The 18,880-nt window shown below is 46.0% G+C and overlaps 3 protein-coding genes across 7 annotated transcripts; all 3 read left to right on the forward strand.

Moving 5' to 3' along the window:
- The first annotated feature begins 224 nt into the window (after window positions 1-224).
- On the forward strand, window positions 225-1,786 carry tmsb1 (thymosin beta 1). Its single transcript, XM_029847432.1, has 3 exons — window positions 225-373; window positions 943-1,065; window positions 1,472-1,786. Exons 2-3 carry the CDS (start codon window positions 966-968, stop codon window positions 1,513-1,515), a joined length of 144 nt encoding a protein of 47 aa, XP_029703292.1. The 5' UTR covers window positions 225-373; window positions 943-965; the 3' UTR covers window positions 1,516-1,786.
- Window positions 1,787-3,778: 1,992 nt separating this feature from the next.
- Window positions 3,779-12,056, forward strand: LOC101062484 (SLAIN motif-containing protein-like). Of its 4 annotated transcripts, none has more exons than XM_011610784.2 (9): window positions 3,779-3,944; window positions 4,571-5,169; window positions 6,937-7,073; window positions 7,991-8,116; window positions 9,318-9,449; window positions 9,572-9,901; window positions 10,094-10,237; window positions 10,802-11,078; window positions 11,150-12,056. In XM_011610784.2, exons 2-9 carry the CDS (start codon window positions 4,580-4,582, stop codon window positions 11,202-11,204), a joined length of 1,791 nt encoding a protein of 596 aa, XP_011609086.1. In that variant the 5' UTR covers window positions 3,779-3,944; window positions 4,571-4,579; the 3' UTR covers window positions 11,205-12,056. The 4 variants fall into 4 exon arrangements, with proteins under 4 accessions (XP_011609086.1, XP_011609087.1, XP_029702746.1 ...); XM_011610785.2 differs by having other exon boundaries at window positions 7,994-8,116; XM_029846885.1 differs by lacking the exon at window positions 3,779-3,944 and adding an exon at window positions 3,983-4,118.
- Window positions 12,057-12,406: 350 nt separating this feature from the next.
- Window positions 12,407-18,559, forward strand: znf711 (zinc finger protein 711). 2 transcript variants are annotated; one of them, XM_011610782.2, is made up of 8 exons: window positions 12,407-12,580; window positions 13,539-13,614; window positions 13,716-13,814; window positions 13,893-14,747; window positions 14,821-14,967; window positions 15,058-15,237; window positions 15,630-15,764; window positions 15,859-18,559. In XM_011610782.2, exons 3-8 carry the CDS (start codon window positions 13,736-13,738, stop codon window positions 17,058-17,060), a joined length of 2,598 nt encoding a protein of 865 aa, XP_011609084.1. In that variant the 5' UTR covers window positions 12,407-12,580; window positions 13,539-13,614; window positions 13,716-13,735; the 3' UTR covers window positions 17,061-18,559. The 2 variants fall into 2 exon arrangements, with proteins under 2 accessions (XP_011609084.1, XP_011609085.1); XM_011610783.2 differs by having other exon boundaries at window positions 12,408-12,580; window positions 15,880-18,559.
- Window positions 18,560-18,880: the final 321 nt, after the last annotated feature.

Consider the following 18,880-nt stretch of genomic DNA (forward strand, 5'->3'; position numbering starts at 1 on the left):
TCCTCGTCGCACTTGCAGCGAGTGGTCATCCCGTGTCCTGTTACAACGCCGCCACCAGATGGCAGTGCTGGAAAGGCGAAAACAAATCCTCCCAATCAAACTATCTCGGCTGCAGAGCGGTGTTGGTCTTTTCCTAAAGCTAACCCACTGAAGCAGAAGGAGTAAACAAAAGTATTCTAACGGTGCCAGTCGTGAGTCAGATGTCAGCCAATCAAAAGTTTACCTCTGGGCTGCGGCAGCCAATGAGAGGCAGCGCGCCTGCGTCCGTGTTGGCGTGCAGGAGGGCGTGTGGTCTCTATATAAACTGTTGGATTTGCACACATTACACTGACGCGCCTGGTACCGAAACTGCCTCTTCCCACTCCTGCACCAGGTAAACGAATCTATCTGTTCTTTGCATGATTTGCCTTTTGTCTATAGCCTTTGCTGATTAAATGAACCTGATTAGATGCAAGCTACAACTGTTCACAGATGTTCACACTTACGTAACTGACAAAAGCAGGCAGAAGAGGAAAGTTTGGCTTTTAACTGCGCACATACCTGTATCGTGTGCTCTACAGATTCCATAATCATAAATCTGGCATAAATCTACTACAGAGGCTCTAGGTTGAACTGCGAGCAGGACAGGGTGCACGACAGGTGTGACAGGGTCACATTTTAAAAGCAATAAAAAGCAGGAACGGCACAGAAAACGCAGCCTTCATGCATGGTTTGTTAAAGACAGGCACATTTTGACCTGCTCCACAACTTCCTCATAACAGTTCTGAAAATGCGGTGTAACATGACACCACAGACAGGATCCAACATGTAGTTTCTTGTGGGTTGCATAACTCCGGTAGCAGAGGTGGGGGGAGAATGTGTATCAACATGCCCAGGAGGATGGGTGCACCTAGCAGTGGTCTGGAATTTGCTTCAGTTCCATTTTCTGTCTCACCTTCACAGATCGCAACCAGAACTCTGCCAGAATGAGTGACAACCCAGTCAAAGAGGAGGTTGAAAAATTCAACAGGAGGAGTCTAAAGAAGACAGACACATTAGTAAAACAACATGTGCCGACCAAGGAGGGTGAGTGTGTGCTTGATAATCATGCATCTTCCTTCCCCTTATCTGCTCCCTATGCTTAGTCCCACACCACCAGCTCCACCATTGTGTAACAGGACATTTTTTTGGCTATTGTAAAGGCCTTGGCCAGCACACGCCCAGCTACCTTTCACCCTTTTCATTTCTCTTATGTTACCGACGCACAACAGAAGTTCCAATCTGCCATTTAAGGAAGTTTCACACAGGCACAGGCCGCCCCCTTCTGCATTTTATGTCGCACCTTTAATCCAGGAATGATCACGTATCAGATTAGGAGTGCTATGAAGTGTGTAGAAGGAAGCAACTTCTCAAAAAGGAGAAGAGGACAGCTCCGCAAATATTTCACAATCGGATCACTCTTCTGTCTCTGTGTTTCTCTTGTGACCTGCAGAATTGGAACAGGAGAAGAAAGCTGAGAAGAGCGAACAGAGCTGAAACCCGTGTGTGAAGCCAAACATCTCACCGTCCTGATGCCACCTGCTCTTCCCTCTTCCTCCTCCCCAGACGGCGCTCGTCATCACTGCCTGTGTTCCAGTCCCTCATGGCTGATCTGGGTTATGCCACAGAGAAAGGTCTGGCTCAATAAGAGCCAGCATTTAATACAATGATTACATTTGTTTGTGCTATGCAGATACAAAACAATGCTTTTGCCATTCAGGACATGATAAACATATTTTTACTGAATAAAAATGGATGTGTTGACGCCCGTTTGCTTTTTTCTTATGTGTCTTTTCAAACTGGCTCTTTCAAGACAGCAAACACATTTACATTCTTTCTCTCCTGGGGTGGTATTTGTACTCTGATCTAGATAAAGTACTCAAGCTCCCTCCACCCACCACATCCATCCACTCTTACAGATTTAATCCAGACTCCTACAAAGCCATCCTAACCTCACTCTGCCGCATCTCTCTAACCTGCTTCATGTCGCCACTCCCTCTCGCACCCTCAGACCTTCCCCCTCCACCCATCTGGCGCTGCCCTCTGCCCTCCTCTCCCTCACGGGGAACAGGGCATTCAGCCGCTCTGAGCCTTGGTGTCAGAGGTCGGTACTCACCTTCTCTCCAAACTATCTGTTTTGCTTCCCCTCTGGGATTATAAATGCATTGTCTCATAACACCGTTTACATCTTGTTTATTTGTCAGTGTTTTTCATTGTGTGACTTTCTCTTTCTGTTTATTGTCCAGGAAGGCGCATATAAATACAACAGGCGATGATTAGGATAATTATTGTTGGTAGCAGTATCTAGTGCACAGAGTGTGTTAATATAAAAGATCACATGTGTGTACCACATGTCCGGTCACCCTCATTAGCTCAAACTGATAAAATCCCTCTGATTTAAGATAAGATAAACTTTATTGATCCCACATCGGGGAAATTCCCATGTTACAGAGGTAGCCCGTGGTGTACAGTACAGTATAGTACTAAAATAAAAAAATAAAAAGACTCTTATGTTATTTACATTACTATGTACATTATACATTATATACAGAAATTAAAAATTATATACAGAAAGGAATGTCAGACGATATGAAGAAAAATGAAGGTGCAAATAAGACATTCCGGAGGTAGAATGATTGAGTAGTGCTTGAGAAAAATATGCCAAACCCTGGGTTATTGGTGCTACATTAAGAGTTGTGAATGTTGTACAATCTGACAAGCAGTAACACCGTGTTCCCGTTACCAGGCTGATGTTGCATGGGCACAGGTTTTAGCCAAATACATGTAAGAACATGCAGGTGAAAGCATTTTAATCACCTTGCACAAGACAAAGGTCACTTCCTGCATTGTTTTACGCTAGCGGCCTGCAGATAGTGACATTGGCATCTCCCGTTAACTTGGAGGGCTTATTGGGAGCTACAGATTACCATGATCTGACTGTTAGCCAGAAAGGCTGAGTGGAAACTTCATCAAGGGTTTACATGTCAAAGAAAAATGTGTGTTTGAACAACTGATACAGGGAAATCAGATTTTATTAGATGTATTTGTATATGTATATGTATTTTATATACTTTGCTTTAATATGTATGGTGTCAAATTCAAACAGCATCAAATAATCTGTTCATTTATAATGTATAACATTAATGGCAATGATAATGCTAACAGCAGCACAGTAAAAAAAATCCATTAGTGTTTTTTAAAGGGAACCAAAACCGTTTTTTTTTTCACATTTGGAGAACTAAACATTTAGTTGTTATTTTACCATCAAGCCTGTAGAAACAGGTTCATATAGCAACATGTACAAACTTGTCAATGCGGACATTCCTCTTACCAACTAAAAATCTTCACTGGTGCCATTTATTTTTATTTTATTTTTTTACTGTTGGGTTGTTTCTCCTGTCTGTGTTTATTTGTTGATTGCTTCGTGGATTTGGTGGCTAAAAATGATCATGACCCACCATAATGAGTTTATCAGACTCATGTCCAACACAAAAAGGTATTCAGGTATTTTCTTTTGTACTGGTCACAGAAATATATATTGACATATATAATATAGGTATTTAGTATATACACTTATATATACTCAGTATATACCTCATATTTTATAGTTACTGCTACTACTACTAATAATGCTTATAGACGTAATACAATGATATTCAAGTGCGCTCTATGATATTGTTGTGTAAACAGCGACACTTAATGGCGAATATGTGAACTACGCCCATTTGTGCTAGCTGCAGTACCCTGTATCCCCAGCAGGGGTGCCAACTTACAAGACAAGTAGAGGGGAAGGACCAAGGAACGCTGCAGGTCTGTTTACTGAGCTAACTAAGTCTATCAACGACCTAGTTAGCAGCAGACGATGTGCTGGTGAATGCCGCGGCTGATGTGCTGGCAACAGCAGGATATGGACTAGTTGACGTCAGGTAAATCCAGTGTTTTGATCATGCGTGCGAGTCACGGCCGAGCCGAGGACCGCTACCAGTGTTGTGCAATTAGCTGCTTCATTCATGCGTTCGATGGTGCTCAAAGGAGTTTGAGCCCCGAGTGGCGGCTAAGCTCATTCCCCAGCCTGGCGAGTCCACACGGCTCACGCACCGGTACGGTTGTTTTGCTAGCAGCATGCTATCTGGGCTAACAATAAGCAGTGGAGGAACGTACATATACGGGTAGATTTAAGGAGTTGGAGGCAGCAGCTTTTGGCTCCCAGCATGAGAGTGGCTCTGGAGAAGAAGAGCATCATTCATTGCATCTGGCGCCCTGTAGTTGTTGCCTTCATTGCGTTTGCGGCGTTAGTATCGTTGAGGCGGGGAGGAAACATCGATGGCACGGAAAATGATCATTGTTGACCAAAACCGGGCGATTAACGCATTAACTGCAGCGAATGCTTTGTGTCTTTGCATGTGTTTCACCCACTAATTTTTTTCGTAAACGTAAAACACGTCCGATGTTTATTGTCTGCTGTTGCCCGCCCGGTATCAGTGTGTTCATCAGAATAACGTGACTTCAGCTCCTGCGTATCGTGCAACTCGATTTCGCTTTATTTTGTTAGACTTGGAGCATGGTGGTGCCAGACAGCTCCAGCGTGGACCCCCAGCCGGATAGTGGCAGCCCCCCTGACCTCATGGAGAGCTCCAAACCCGGGTGCGAGGAGGAAGTGGAGGGGCTTGAAGAACTGGAAGGGGTGGAGCTGGAGGAGGTGCGCAAGCTGCAGGAGCTGGTTCGTAGGTTGGAGGTCCAGAATGAAAGCCTGCGCAACAGGGGGAGCAAGAAGATCATCCAGAGAGAAGCCTGTAGTAGTATCGGCGAGAGGCTGCCTATCTCCCAGGTGATGCTGGAGCACGACAGCGCAGACTTTGAGCTGTCTCCTCCTCGGGATCCCTTCGGTGGCGAGGCGGCGTCTCGCCTGCCTCTCGTGGGTACCATGTCAGAGGAAGAGGAGGCGTGCGGGGACTTTGGGGACTTGGCCTACAGCAATGGGGGTGAGCAGACTGGAGGAGATAGGCAGACGCCAGAGAGCCCGTCTCAGGGAAGCTACGAATCAGAGACACTTGCTGAAAGCGACTCGGGGTTGGACCAGACTGCACTGGATGAGGTGGACGTCCTGAACCTGGAGGATGAGTGTGCTGAGGAAGAGGATGAAGACAGCTGGTATGTTATACCTGCACAACATGGCTTTGGGCTTTACACTTTATAAATAGTCATAACAATTTCCACACTGTGCTGCAATCCAGGCGGTTTCATTTGTCTTCCAGACAGAAGAGCCTTCAGCTCACAGTCACCAGTAGCTTGAGTTTTACCTTTGATGACAAAGCGTGTCCCTCCTCTGGCGCCTGTCATATGCTGGAGGATCATTTACATTTAAAATGAGGTTTTAGTCCTGGCTCGGGCCCGGTTGGTGTGTTGTTTGTCTTTCAAACTAGGCTGGAAAAGAGGAGGAAACGGTTCCGGCAACAAAGAGAGAGACATGACAGATTCAGGACAGAGTTTTCTTCCCCTGTTTTCTTCTAGTTTAAATCACAAGAGCGGTCCAGATGTCAGGTAAACAGCAGGTCGGTTCCTGTTCATCAGGTTATAATTAACACGTGGCATTTGTTTGTGCGCTCTTTAGCTCTGTCACACAAGCAAACAGCAAACTGTTTTGTAACAAGCTAAAACAATTTCCTCAAACGAAATTGGCAGGTTCTATTTAGCACAATAGTAAAGGAGAGTTAATCTGTATTAATCCACATTAAATCTTCCGCTTTACCAAGGCCAGACATGTGTTTTTGTACATCGGTGGCACCATATTGTGCTCCTGATGTTCCGCAGGAGTCGGGCTGCGTTCAGCTTGACATCATTAGCCTTACCATACGTGCTTTGTGAGGTTATCATAGCCGAAACGGCCAATAATCCTAATCCTGATCTGCTCTGGGCTGGATGCTGCCACATGGCTAAACTGCTTTGGGTGGGATTGCACAGCATGTGACCCACGGGCCCCCTCCTGTGTGACCAGGCTGCACCAAGGTCAGCGGTCCTGGAATGGAAAACAAGTTCTCCCATTATGGGTTATGGTTTGTGGCACTCTTTCAATTTCAACATCATCATTTTCTGTCTGGTGGAAAAACTGGGGACACCCAGGTTAAGAGGGTTTCCCAATTTAGTGGTAAAACTGTCGATTTTTATAACCACGAAATGCTTCAAATCAGCGGGAAAAGTTTGATCCAAGTGTGTCCCTGCAGTGTTTCGTGAGTGGTAACCACATGCAGACCTGTGACTGGAGCACAAGGCTGTGTGGATCAAGCACAGACGCTGCCTTTATTTCCCTTTAATCTGGATCCATGCATGAGAGGAGCTGCTCTGCACTCCCACACACACACACACACACACACACACACACATGCATGCGCGGAGAGAGAGAGAAGCTGCAGAGTGTGGCTTGATGTGTGACCTGAATATTGCTCCCACATTGTTGCTCATTCCGCTGGGAAACGGGCCCTTTTGTGCTCAACCAAATGGGAAGATGATTCGCTGTTGAGGGCCAGAACCAGTCTGTCCAGGTGCATCACAAAGGCTGTGAAACCCGAAGTCCGATGTGTGCTGCAGATGGAGTGGAGACGAGTGAATATTTATCTTGGGAGTGACGTTTGAGGCTGTTATTTAATATTTGGTGTCCGTCTGTAAGATGGAACCACCCTGCTAATTTGATGGCTCCTCGTTCCTCTGGTGAAGATAATTTCACCTATTATTGCAGTACTGGAATGCTCAGGGTTATTAAGCACATACCTTCCACATCATTAGTCAAGCTAATCTGTAGCTTGTTTTCATTTCAGGCCTGTACAAAAAGTAGATTAGACTTTGGTTTTCCAGGCCCCGAACCTTTCTTTCCCCCATTTGTTTCATTCGATTTTTTTCCGCCACCCTGCTGTTTCTTTGCAGGCTGTACGTGTCTCCGAAGAAGCAAGTAGCTGATCCAGGACCAGAGTCTCCACTGAAGTGGTGCCGACAGGCTCTGGACCACCGGAGCCCAGAGACGGAGATGGCCTGCCGCACTCTGCTCAGCCGCCTGGACCAGAGTAGGTTCACCGACACAATCGGTGAAAAACGTTTGCACATGAAGGCTTTGGCTTCAAATCAAGCTCCAGACTGAGCGGAGGGCCAGAGGTGTGCCATCCGTGCACCCGCCGTGCTTTTATTTACTGCTCACAGAAGTTTCTGTGTCGCACAACAGACGCTATTTATTATTAATTCCTCTGTAGCTCCTGCTGTGGGCCACAGAACCAGCACAGCAGCGATCCTAACACCTGCTCTGAATGACAACAGGAAGTAATGAGCTGGGTTGGATTACTGGCCCCGGGGTCAAATCTCCATTTCAAATGGGACGCGGAACCTTTTAGCAGCCAAAAGCTGTTTTGTTCCTGAGGTTTTTGTGTGGTGACTGTAAATGTTTCGGTCTGAACACAAATAATGTTAAGAATATTCGTGATTCTGCAGTAACTGACAAAAATAAAGACACAAAATGTCAAGCAGGATTTTGAATATTGATCCCTGGAGATTTAGGACACATTAGCTGCAGTGAGTCACATTTTCTTCTGCCATTTCTGTCCATGAAAACCATTTATTCAGTGTCATTTGAGTATTAAAATGTATAAATTTGTAATTACAACTAGGAATATGACAGAGAGGGAGGTTCTGTCAAGTCTTATTGTTCTCAGGGTGGAGTGCTTAAACATGATCAGTATATTTGTTAATTCTGGATTAAAGCACTAAATGCAGTTATATATTAAACACCATCATTTATATTGAGCCACTCTGGCTTGTTTGCATTGCTGCACCTACAAGAACTGAAGTGACCTCTCCCACTGACCGGTATTGTGCTGTTCTCTTTACAGTTGCTTGTTCCATGAATGAGTTGGCTCTGGCCTGTCTGATCTGAACTGTCGATTTCGATGTTTCTTTGCCGGCTGTCTGACGGCTCCTCTTTTGTTTCCAGCAGCGTCTCGGTGGAGGAACATGTACAGTAGCCCATCAGCAGAGGCAGGCTGGGCTGGCTCAGGCTTGATCTCTCCTGGGTACCACAAATCAACTAACAAATCCCTACTAACCTGTGGCACTCCAGGTATGGCATGACATTAACACGCCGCGCTGCCCACTGTCTGCTCCACACAACAGACACCAGTTACCATCTGACTACCGCTGATCAACAAGGCGTCTGCTTTGGACACCTGGATGGTCTATTTCTTTTTTCTGCTGGCATTGTTGCATGTATTAACCACACGGTGTTTTACAGTGAACTATCCTACTTCCTCTTTGCAGACACTGTTGACTTTAAGTGTAGTAAAATAAAAAAGTGACAGTGTTTTAGTGGAAAAGGTTTATTGGCACAGTTGCTCAACAGCATAGACTTCCTTGTTAGGAAAGAAACATCAGTTGACACGAATGTCATCTTGATCCGACATGAGCGGAAATTCAAAGGAGGAGGGTAAAATATGGCAGGGTGGTGAGGGTGGTATGCAAAGGACGTGTGGTTGCAAGCGTGGGGACGTGACTAACTAACTTTAGTTATGCTAAAAGGTTAGCATAACTAAAGTTTTGGAAAAGTTTTGGTACTTTGCCCTTTTTTACGCTCACATTTTCTAACAAGTCCTGACTGTATGAAGGCAAAAGGGATATGAAAACATTGGAAATGGTTATTTGCATGACCCTGCATGCTCAAACGGAAAAAATACATTTCGTTGTGAGTGGCGATGGTGTTGTGGTGGTTACTGATTGTGCAGTCTTTAACACTAGTTTATAACATTCAAACATAACGACATCTGGCCTTTGACTGTCCCTCCTAATTCCTGTCTGGCTTTGGGGATGTGACCTTATCTGATTTCAGTTTTTTTTTTACATAACCAGAATGCCTCTGGGAGATGTTGTCATTTCCTGTTTGTCTCTGTATGATAGCCAGTCCTGAGTCTAGCAGACATGCACGTCAGGACAGCCTAGCTCGCAGCTTTTCTGGGCGTCAGCAGCAGAAAGTCCTTGTAAACAGAAGCTGCTGGGCAGAAGCCGAAGTCAGACTGATGAGAAGGGAGGTTTTAATGAACCAAATGTGAATGCCAGCAACTTTAAATGCGCTTAAATTCCCGCTGTTCTATTAATAAAACAAATTTCAGCTTGTTGACTTTGAGATCTAAGAGCTCTGCTTTTTAAAGAACAAGAAAAAGCAAACGCTATTGGAGACAGAAACTGTATTTATTTTAGAATTCATATGAAGCCCATATGAAGAGGGTCTGAGGTGCACCATGTTAACCGGAGTTTTACCTGTTTCGCAGGCGTCCCATCTGCTCTGAGTTCACAGTCCTCCATAGACAGCGAGCTCAGCACCTCGGATGACTCCATCTCTATGGGCTATAAGCTGCAGGATCTCACTGATGTCCAGATCATGGCTCGCCTACAAGAAGAAAGTGAGTACAAGTCCAGAATGAGTGTTGCTGTTGAACACGTACTGCTGCATTCCAGATATTTTAAAACCATATAAATAAATTTAAAAAAAAAATATATATCTCAACATTTTCTTCATTTTCAGGTCTGAGGCAGGATTATGCTTCCAGCTCGGCGTCAGCCTCGCGCCGCAGTTCCTCGGGCTCCCTGCAATCACTGCGCCGGGGGGGCACATACAGCGATCAAGAGTTTGACAGTTACAGCCTGGAGGACGAGGAGGATGAGTTCTGCTCCATGCCACAGCGGCGGCATCACTTCACGCCCTCGCCGTTAGGCTCACCGCGGTGCATTTCTCCCTCCACCTCCAACCACGGTCAGGAATACGTCAGCCGACTGGGGGGTCCACGCACAAGAGCGCCCCGACGCTCTCTCCAGGGTCCCAGCGCAGAGCTGCTTAAATTTGCCAGGAGTGAAGGTGAGATGTAGTCCGCCATAGCTGGGTAAATCCTAATTTTGATGCTTTCTATTTAAGAGAAAATCCCCTCAAAACTCTGATTTGACAATCAGACATAGATTTCCTTTATTTAGCCTTAAAATATATCGCTAACTTTGCCACCGTCGTCAAGGTTCCTGTTGGTAAATGTGTTGTGTGTGTGTGTGCTTCCAGAGGAGTTAAGGCGTAGCATGCCCAATTTGGCCCCCAGAACAAGCCTGCGTTCCCTGGAAGCAGTCAGAAACAGCCGCAGCATGGAGGCTAACCTCCAGAGCTCTGGCAACCGCATGTCCCACCTGACTCACCCCCCCTCCACAGGTAACCCTACCCTCCTTCACCTGATCCCCACCACTCCTGCAGCATACTAACAATTGTCCTACAGCTTGACCTCCTAACCTGATCGCAGGTTTGTTCAGTAGTCAGGTGGGTACACTAAGACTACGCTTGAACTGATGGGAAGCATTTTCTCTTCAAAATTCCAATTTTTGGGAGGGCTTTTGTTTCCCTGTTTTCCCAGTGTTCCGTTCATTTGAACTTTGTTGCTCTTCTACACCGTGACGAATGCATGAACTTAAAAAAATAATCCCTCCACAAATAAAGACAGTGCTGATCGAACCAGTTCTGTCCACATCTAAACACAGAAGTTTTTGTTGCAACAAAAACCATGCATGCAGCTACAAACATGAGTCTTAAACACCCCCCCATCCCCCACGTTTTGCCCCACATCTTCCCTAATATATCCTGCTAAATGGCTACAGCTCTTCGCAGCTTATCTGAGACATCTTAATGCCACAACTACGGTTGAAATTAACCTCCCAATTAATTTGGGCATGTTGACCACCATGACCAAAGAAACACACCTCTGCCTTCCTGATATTCCAGGGATGTCCAATAGTCGATTGCGTAATAATGGCCAGTCGCCTCTCTCACTGCGGGCTCCAGTCAAAGCCGTTACTCCAGTCGGACCTATGGCACCCAGTCGTCTGCCTGCTGTCCACGCACCGCCTTCAGGAGGGGGTCGTAGGATCCAGTCCCCTGGATCTTCTAATGGAGGGGCCTGCGTACCGGGCCGAGCTTCCGCTGGCTCAGGAAGGCCCCCTGTGAGCAGAGGGCAGACGGTGTCATCAACCAGGAGTAAACTTTCACAGCCCCCCAGGAGGTGAGTTGAGATGGTACCGAATGTATATTATTAATCTATAAACGAATGCTAATGTCACGTTTGGGTAATAGGTCTATGGGCATGGCTAGAATCTCAGATGAATCCTGGAAAGACGGCTGCTACTGAGGATCTCCGCTGATGAAGGATGTGCACAGCTGAAGTCCCCCCCGCTACACGTTACCCTTTCTAGTACCAGGAACACAGAAACTACTGTCCACAAATGTGTCGTACAATAAGTAGGCCTCCCATTTTACACGGGCACTGGGCTGCACTGGATTCATAGTGAAGACTCGTCTCTTCTCCCAGCATGAAGTACTGTCAACCTAAACAAGATGGCACAGACGATATGGACCAACTCAGAGCTTCCAGAATAGTAGATTGACTTATTTTTATATAAATGTGAGAAGGTGCTGAAATTTTTAGGGTCCTTGTTCTCTTGAGATTATTGATATGAAGACAATTTTAAATGAAGTTAATGCTGGTTTGTTCCTTGTGTGTGAATTCTTCAGTAATGGTTCTGAGTGTTGCATGCATTTCCTGCATCCCATTCATTATTATGTAACTGTGAAATGGCAGATCCTCCATGCTCCATACACCCCACGCTGATCTGAGTTTTTAACAGTTGATTGGTTCGTTGTGGAATTGTCATTTGTGCAGGGGTTGTTTACTCTTTAATTACATTGAACATGGGACTAACCACACTGCCCTTACAGGTAAAACAAGTGTTTTGTGCCAAGGTGCATTCCTGCTGCAACATTTAAGAAATATTATTAATTAAAAGGTACTGGTATGGAACTCTGGTTTCCAGGCATTTTTTACTGCATACCTGGGGTTTCTGGTGTTTTGTTTTTAAAGACCACTGTAATAAAGAAACAGTTTATGCACGAAGGCTGCGTGCCTTATAGAACTATGCACCCTGATGCAGAGTGCCTCGGAAAAAAATAACTAATGAAAATAAAGTTAAGCCTGGAAATGAAATAGCAGCGTTTTGGTTTCTTCTCCGACGCCTTTACTATTTATGGAACAAATAATTCTGCTCTCCAGCGTAGGTTTGCAGCAGAGCCCGGCTTATTTCCGGGGTGCGTGACCAGCCGCTGACGCCACCCACACTTGTGACAAAATGGCCTACAGGCCTTGTCTACGTGTTCAAAGTCTGCCACCGCTGTAAAATATTCAAAATCCCCCATTGAGACAACCAGTCAGTTGGTGTCAAACACGTTGGAAACTGTGTTTTAATCCGCGCCGCAACGCAATCGTGCTCCCCTATGCATGACGCAAATAGTAAGGGATCAGCGGTAAACGAGGCCACGCATTGTGTGTCCCCCGCCCTCCCTCCCTCCGCGTGTCAGGAAGCAAGCTGATTGGCCGAGGCCTAGCAAAGTGTGCCCGGGGATCCAAAACTGCAGGCCGCACTTAGCTTACCGTCAAAATAAACCAAAACAATAACAGACAAAACTGAGAAGGGGAGAAACTATAAAAGAGTCCGGAGACGACGTTAGCAGGTAAAAAATATTTCGAACCGGTTGGAACGATATGTGGAATAATACGCAAGGGCCCAGTCGGCCGTAGTGGGCCTCTTTCATCCTTATCGAAAAAGCAACATGGGAGATAATGCGGCACAAGCCGTTTAGCTTAGCGAGCTAGCTAGCCGGAAGGAGACGTCTTGTTGTTCATTTGGTGTTGGGATTTGAATATTATTAGTCAGGGCTGGCGGTTTTACACTGACGGGTTCGTTGCGCTTCTAACGGTGTATGCAAACCCTCGTTTAGTGGACGAATAATGCCGTTGGTTGCGTTTCATGAATTAGCCAGTATGCTAAAACAAAATGGCGCCCAGTGAAATAGATCTAGCTTGCTAGCTAACTAGCTGTGGTGGGTGGAGTGCGGTAGCCGCCCAAGAATGCATTGCATAACATCTGCGGTACTTTTAGGCGGTGGCCACCAACTCTAAGCAGGTGTCATTGTTGTTAAGACTCCATAGTACCAGTGTTGGTATGGGCTCTTCCTGGAAATGTTATGCATGAACACCAGCCGGCCACAGCAACTGCAAACATGAAAAATTTAGTTTATTTTGAGTCCCGTTGTTAACACGTTACATACTCCCTTCAGATACACTTGATTTAGTTTTCACAAGACGATCAAACGGTTGCCTATAGATTCGCCCCCTCGCAACGTGAATAGAAGGGTTGTGGGCAGCTTGGCTCTACATCAAGCTGTCTCAGCTTCAGGTGTATCGCTTCCCGTTTATCGTTGCAGCTACCTGCAGTACTGCCGATGGACACAGGGTGGCACCGTCGGCCAACATCTCAAGTGCCCCCTTAATAAACGCTGGCAAGATGTTGCAAAATATAGTTAAGACCATCGTGCAGTGTATTGCTGCATTCGTTTGATATTAACTTTCCCTAGGGTGTTGATCTGTGTCCTGTTTGCTTATTTGTACATGTGCTTGTTTACTTTTCAGAGCTGGATGGAAGTAAAGCTATTTGTTATCCTGCTGGTATTGGTTTTATTTTAAGGTTTTGTCATCAAATGTGGAGGTAGGTGCACAATGATCTATGATATATCCAATCACTATTGTTCATATTAACTGTGAGTTTCACTTTATTGTATTATTAAGAGTACATACTTCAATTTGCAGCCTTTTTTTGGAGTGAAGACATGGATCAAGGTGGAGGTGTGCTGGAGCTGCATGCTCAGGAGCTGAAAATGCCTCATGCAATGATCATGCAAGACTTTGGTAGGCACTGAAACATGAAGTTGCAACCAAAGGCCAGCTGGATTAGAATTAATATTTGTTTGCCTTTTTTGCTTACAGTTGCAGGCATGGGAGGGCTTGCTCACATTGATGGGGACCACATTGTGGTATCTGTACCTGAGGGCATGCTGCTTTCTGATGTGATGACAGATGAAGGCATTCTTCTGGAGCATGGGCTCGAGGTGGAAGGCTTAGAAACCCACGTGGTGGAAGGGCTGGAAACCGAAGTAGTGGAGAGCTTGCATGCAAATGTAGACGGCTTGGAAGCAGAGGTGGTCGAAGATTTGCAGACACAGGTTGTTGAGCTGGAGGCCGAGGTTGTTGAAGGCCTAGAGGGTGAGGTGGAAGTGGAAGGCCTTGAGGCGCAAGTTGTAGAAGGCCTCGAAACAGAGGTGGATGTCGAGGGGCTCGAAGCTCATGTTGTCGAAGGCCTCGAGGAGGAGGTGGAAGTGGGGAGTCTAGAAGCTGAGGTTGTTGAAGGTTTAGAGGTAGATGTGGAAAGTCTGCAAAGCCAAGGGGTCGAAGCCCATGAAATGAGCAGTGAAGAGATGGTACCATCAGAGCATAGCGTGATCATGCCTGAGAATATTTTGGGCACAGAAGTCGCCATAGACGAAGCCCTAGACTCCCACCACCACCATCATCATCACCACCATCACGTCTTAACCTCCGACCTCATTCAAGATGCAAACCATCACCACCACGACATGACGGACCAGGTGTTTGTGGCCGAATTACTCTCGGAGCACCATGACAACACCCTGGACCAGCAGCTTGTGTCTGAAGGACTGATGGTGACAGAGGCCAACTCTGAAACAATAATCCACCAGCAGCTTCCATCCGAGGGTGTTTCCCTGCAGACTGATGAGGATGACGATGCAAGAAGCAGCTCTGAGGATTACCTTATGATCTCCTGTAAGAGAGCTCTCTCATTATTTTACAGCATTTGTTGCTGCCAAATTCAATGATTCACTTCCATTTTCCACAGTGGATGAAGTGGGAGAGAAGCTGGATATAGGAGACACTCCCCTGGAGATCAGTACAGAGGTGATGGAAGACAAGGAATCCAAAGAGGAGGATGGCTCAGAGGTCATCAAAGTGTACATTTTCAAAGCTGAAGCAGATGACGATTTAGGTTAGTTATTATCCGTTCAACATTGAGTGGTTACTGGGTGATAGTTGACTGTTAACCTGTTAACTGGGACTCCCTCACCGTTGTTTTCAGGAGGAACCGAGGTAATCACAGAGGATGATTACCAGAACGGCCATCCGGACCTGGAAGCTGCCTCGTCGGGGAGACTGGGAGTTGGCCGTGACAAAATGGTTTACATGGCAGTCAAGGCTCAGCCAAAGGAGGAGGAGGTTGATGACGATGACAGCGATGATGATGACGATGATGACACCGGTGGGTTTTTTCAGTTCCTCTGAAAAGGTTTTACTTTCTTCGAAGACAGTTAGAGGTTGATATTCCACAGCTTTAAACTTCACCTTGATGCTTGGGCTGTGACCTACCTCTTTGTCCACTAATTGGGTTTGCATAATTAATGGCCTGTATAAACTGCACAACGTTTGGCCGTCCCACATGAAAGATTTTATGGGGTTTCTTTTGTTTTTTTTCTGAAACGTTTTGAGAGCTCAACTGACCTGTGACGCTTTAAAAAACGTTTATTTCTAGCATCAAGGTGCCTCAGAACAAACCATTAATACAATTGTGTGTGCTTCCTTAGAATTTACTAAATCTTAATTATCATAAGTCAGCTTTGGGCTGTGTCAATCACTTGTTCAATGTCGGTTCAGGTAATACCATTGACCAAGTAAAAAATGGAGCATCTGCACCTTTTCTGCAAATCCGAGATGGGCTGGGAGCCAACCGTGGCCTCAAAGGCAGACCTAAGAAGAAGAAGAAAGGAGAGACACGTCAATGTCAAACGGGTACGAAGAACACGCACGTGTGACTCGGAACACTTTTCACTTTTTATTTTCCATTATTAAGTTTCATCAGTATCTCTTCTCACAATCTGCTCAGTTCTGTCACTGTATCTTCCAGCTGTCATTATTGGACCGGACGGGATGCCTCTGACTGTCTACCCCTGCTATATATGTGGGAAGAAGTTCCGCTCACGGGGCTTCCTCAAGTGCCACATGAAGAACCACCCGGACCACCTGCTCAAGAAGAAGTACCAGTGTACAGACTGCGACTTCACGACAAACAAAAAGATCAGTTTTCACAACCACCTAGAAAGCCACAAGCTGCTGAGCCACAACATTGAGCGCTCTCCGGAATACACGGAGTACACGCGGCGTTACCACGAGTCCAGCCCTCTGGGCTCAGACAAGCTCATCGTCAAAGACCGGGAGCCCAAACTGCATCACTGCAAGTACTGCGACTATGAGACGGCTGAGCAGGGTCTCCTCAACCGTCACCTGCTCGCTGTGCACAGTAAAAACTTTGCACACGTGTGTGTGGAGTGCGCCAAAGGCTTCCGGCACCCCTCGGAGCTGAAGAAGCACATGCGGACCCACACGGGGGAGAAGCCCTATCACTGCCCACACTGTGAGTTCCGCTGTGCAGATCAGTCCAACCTAAAGACTCACATCAAGAGCAGGCATGGTGCAGATCTGCCTTTCAAGTGCAGCCACTGTCCCCAAGCGTATGCTGACGCACGGGAACTCCAACGTCACATAGAGATGGTTCAGGGCCACAAGACCCACCAGTGCCCGCACTGCGAGCATAAGAGCACCAACTCCAGTGACCTGAAGCGTCACATTATTTCCGTTCACACCAAGGACTTCCCTCATCAGTGTGACGTCTGTGAGAAAGGGTTTCATCGACCTTCAGAGTTGAAGAAACATGCAGAGACACACAAGGGCAACAAGATTCACCAATGCCGGCACTGCAACTTCAACGCTCCCGACACCTTTACCCTGAGTCGTCATATTCTGTCCTTACACACGAAGGAGCTCCCTTTCAAGTGCAAGCGCTGTCGGCGAGGCTTTCGGCAGCCCGCCGAGCTGAAGAAGCACATGAAAACACACAGTGGTAGAAAAGTTTATCAGTGCCAGTATTGCGAGTATAACAGTACGGACGCTTCCGGCTTCAAACGCCACGTTATCTCTATTCACACTAAGGACTACCCGCACCGCTGTGACTACTGCACCAAGGGCTTCAGGAGGCCTTCGGAGAAGAGCCAGCACATAGCTAGACATCACAAAGAAATGCTGATGTAACGTCATCACTCTCACACACTTCTCTTTCCTGAGTAAATCTGTGTCACGCCCCCACAGGTGATTTTAGTGTATTAACAAACCATTGACTGATCTAGACTGTTGATAAGGACAATGTTATATTTGCTGTTCTGTGTTCAGTGTCGTAATGGGTGTTATCCTCCTCCCCCACAAATAATGCAAGAACACATTTTAGATGGGAGTGAATCTAAAAAGAGTGCATACGCTGAGTGGGACAGCTGTAAATTTCCTTTTTTTGTTGCAGAAAGTCTCATATGAACATATAATCAGGGTCTCAAATGTCTATATTTTTATACCCACTCAGTTGAAATGCTGCAAGACGAGTGTCCTGTAAAAAGAAAGCGGTGCTTTGTGAACAGCGTCCCGTTCTTCAGGTGATATGGTGGTAGTACAGGAGGGGTTCGTCTCCGAGTACCAGGAACTATTTTCTTTATTTACCAACTTTGACCCCATGTGTTGTTTTTGTTTTCCTATCTGGGGCAGGTGCATTCATGAGTATCGTTTGGCTAGCATTGACCAACATTACACACCTTTAAAAGAATATCTTAATAAATCTACCAGCTAAACCTTTTTGAAATAAATCATGTACACGATAGACCCTATTTTACTAAATGGCTTCAACGGTGAATCAGTATCGACACAACACATGTCTGTCATGTGAGTGCTTTTAAATAATTTATTGTGGACAGGACATTTTTTGGTTTCCTCTCATAAAGACCACGAGTTATGAGACGGCCACTGTAAAAGTGACATGTGCTCCCCCCAGCTAACCATGTAATTGCAGTCATGCCTTATATCTGTTATTTATGCCTAAAGCACTGATGAACACAGTTAATCATAAGTGATTTTAACTCTCAAACATGCTGTATCAACACCATCCTCATAGAGATTGTTTGAGTCAGTAGAAAGCACTTTAATAACTTTGTATTTTAATGATATGTATGCATACACATGTAGGTGTGTGTGTGTGTTGAATTCACAATCTACCCCACAATGGCAAAGCTTTTCCATACGTTAACTGTAGAGATGGTTTTAAGTTTTGGCAGCAGGTGGGCGCGCTCCATCACTGTGCTAATGTTGGCCTGTGCCGGTGGTGGTAGGAACCGTTTATTGTTTGTTTGTTGTTGTTTTTTTATGGACAAGTGATGGGGATTTGTGTTTGGTTTGCATTCACTAACAAGTTTCCCACCTCCCCCCCCTCCCCCCAGACCACCTGTCCCGAAGCCCGAATAAATCCAATCCATTCCCAAAAATGGGATCCATTCCCTAAAATTCAGTGGTCATCATATTGAAATTGTCTTCAAATGTGCGCAGATGCTGTCTCCATCAAACGAATTGTGCTATATATTAAAAATCCCTGCAGTTTGTGTAACCTGAGTCTAGCTCTTCCTTCTGTTTGGTCGTGGCAGTTTGTGAAGGGAAAAAAGGAAATTAAAAAAAAAAAGTCAGCCGTCAAAAGTAAAGATGAATAATCACGATAAGAAACTTGATTCGATTTCAGAGTAGGTGGGGGCTGTTAGATTTCCTGGAGGAATATCTGCTTTAATTTCATTGTCCAGTTGTTGAGTTGTCAGCCTGACTGCGCTCCACCCTGACTCACTGCCGTGATTAAATCAGCCATCGCATCTTCTCCCCGTGCAGCCCCCCCCCCCCCCCAGGGGTTGGGCCCTCTCAACATGTGCCCCTCAACTCTCCCACTGGGTCTCCTCCAGTGATGTACGAAATGAGGATGGCTTTGCATGTGCGACCACCGTGCTGATCTCGCCACGTGCGCTCCATGGCATAAATCACTCCCTGCTGTG

This window comes from Takifugu rubripes, chromosome 14 (genome assembly GCF_901000725.2).
Source record: "Takifugu rubripes chromosome 14, fTakRub1.2, whole genome shotgun sequence".
NCBI lineage: Eukaryota > Metazoa > Chordata > Actinopteri > Tetraodontiformes > Tetraodontidae > Takifugu > Takifugu rubripes.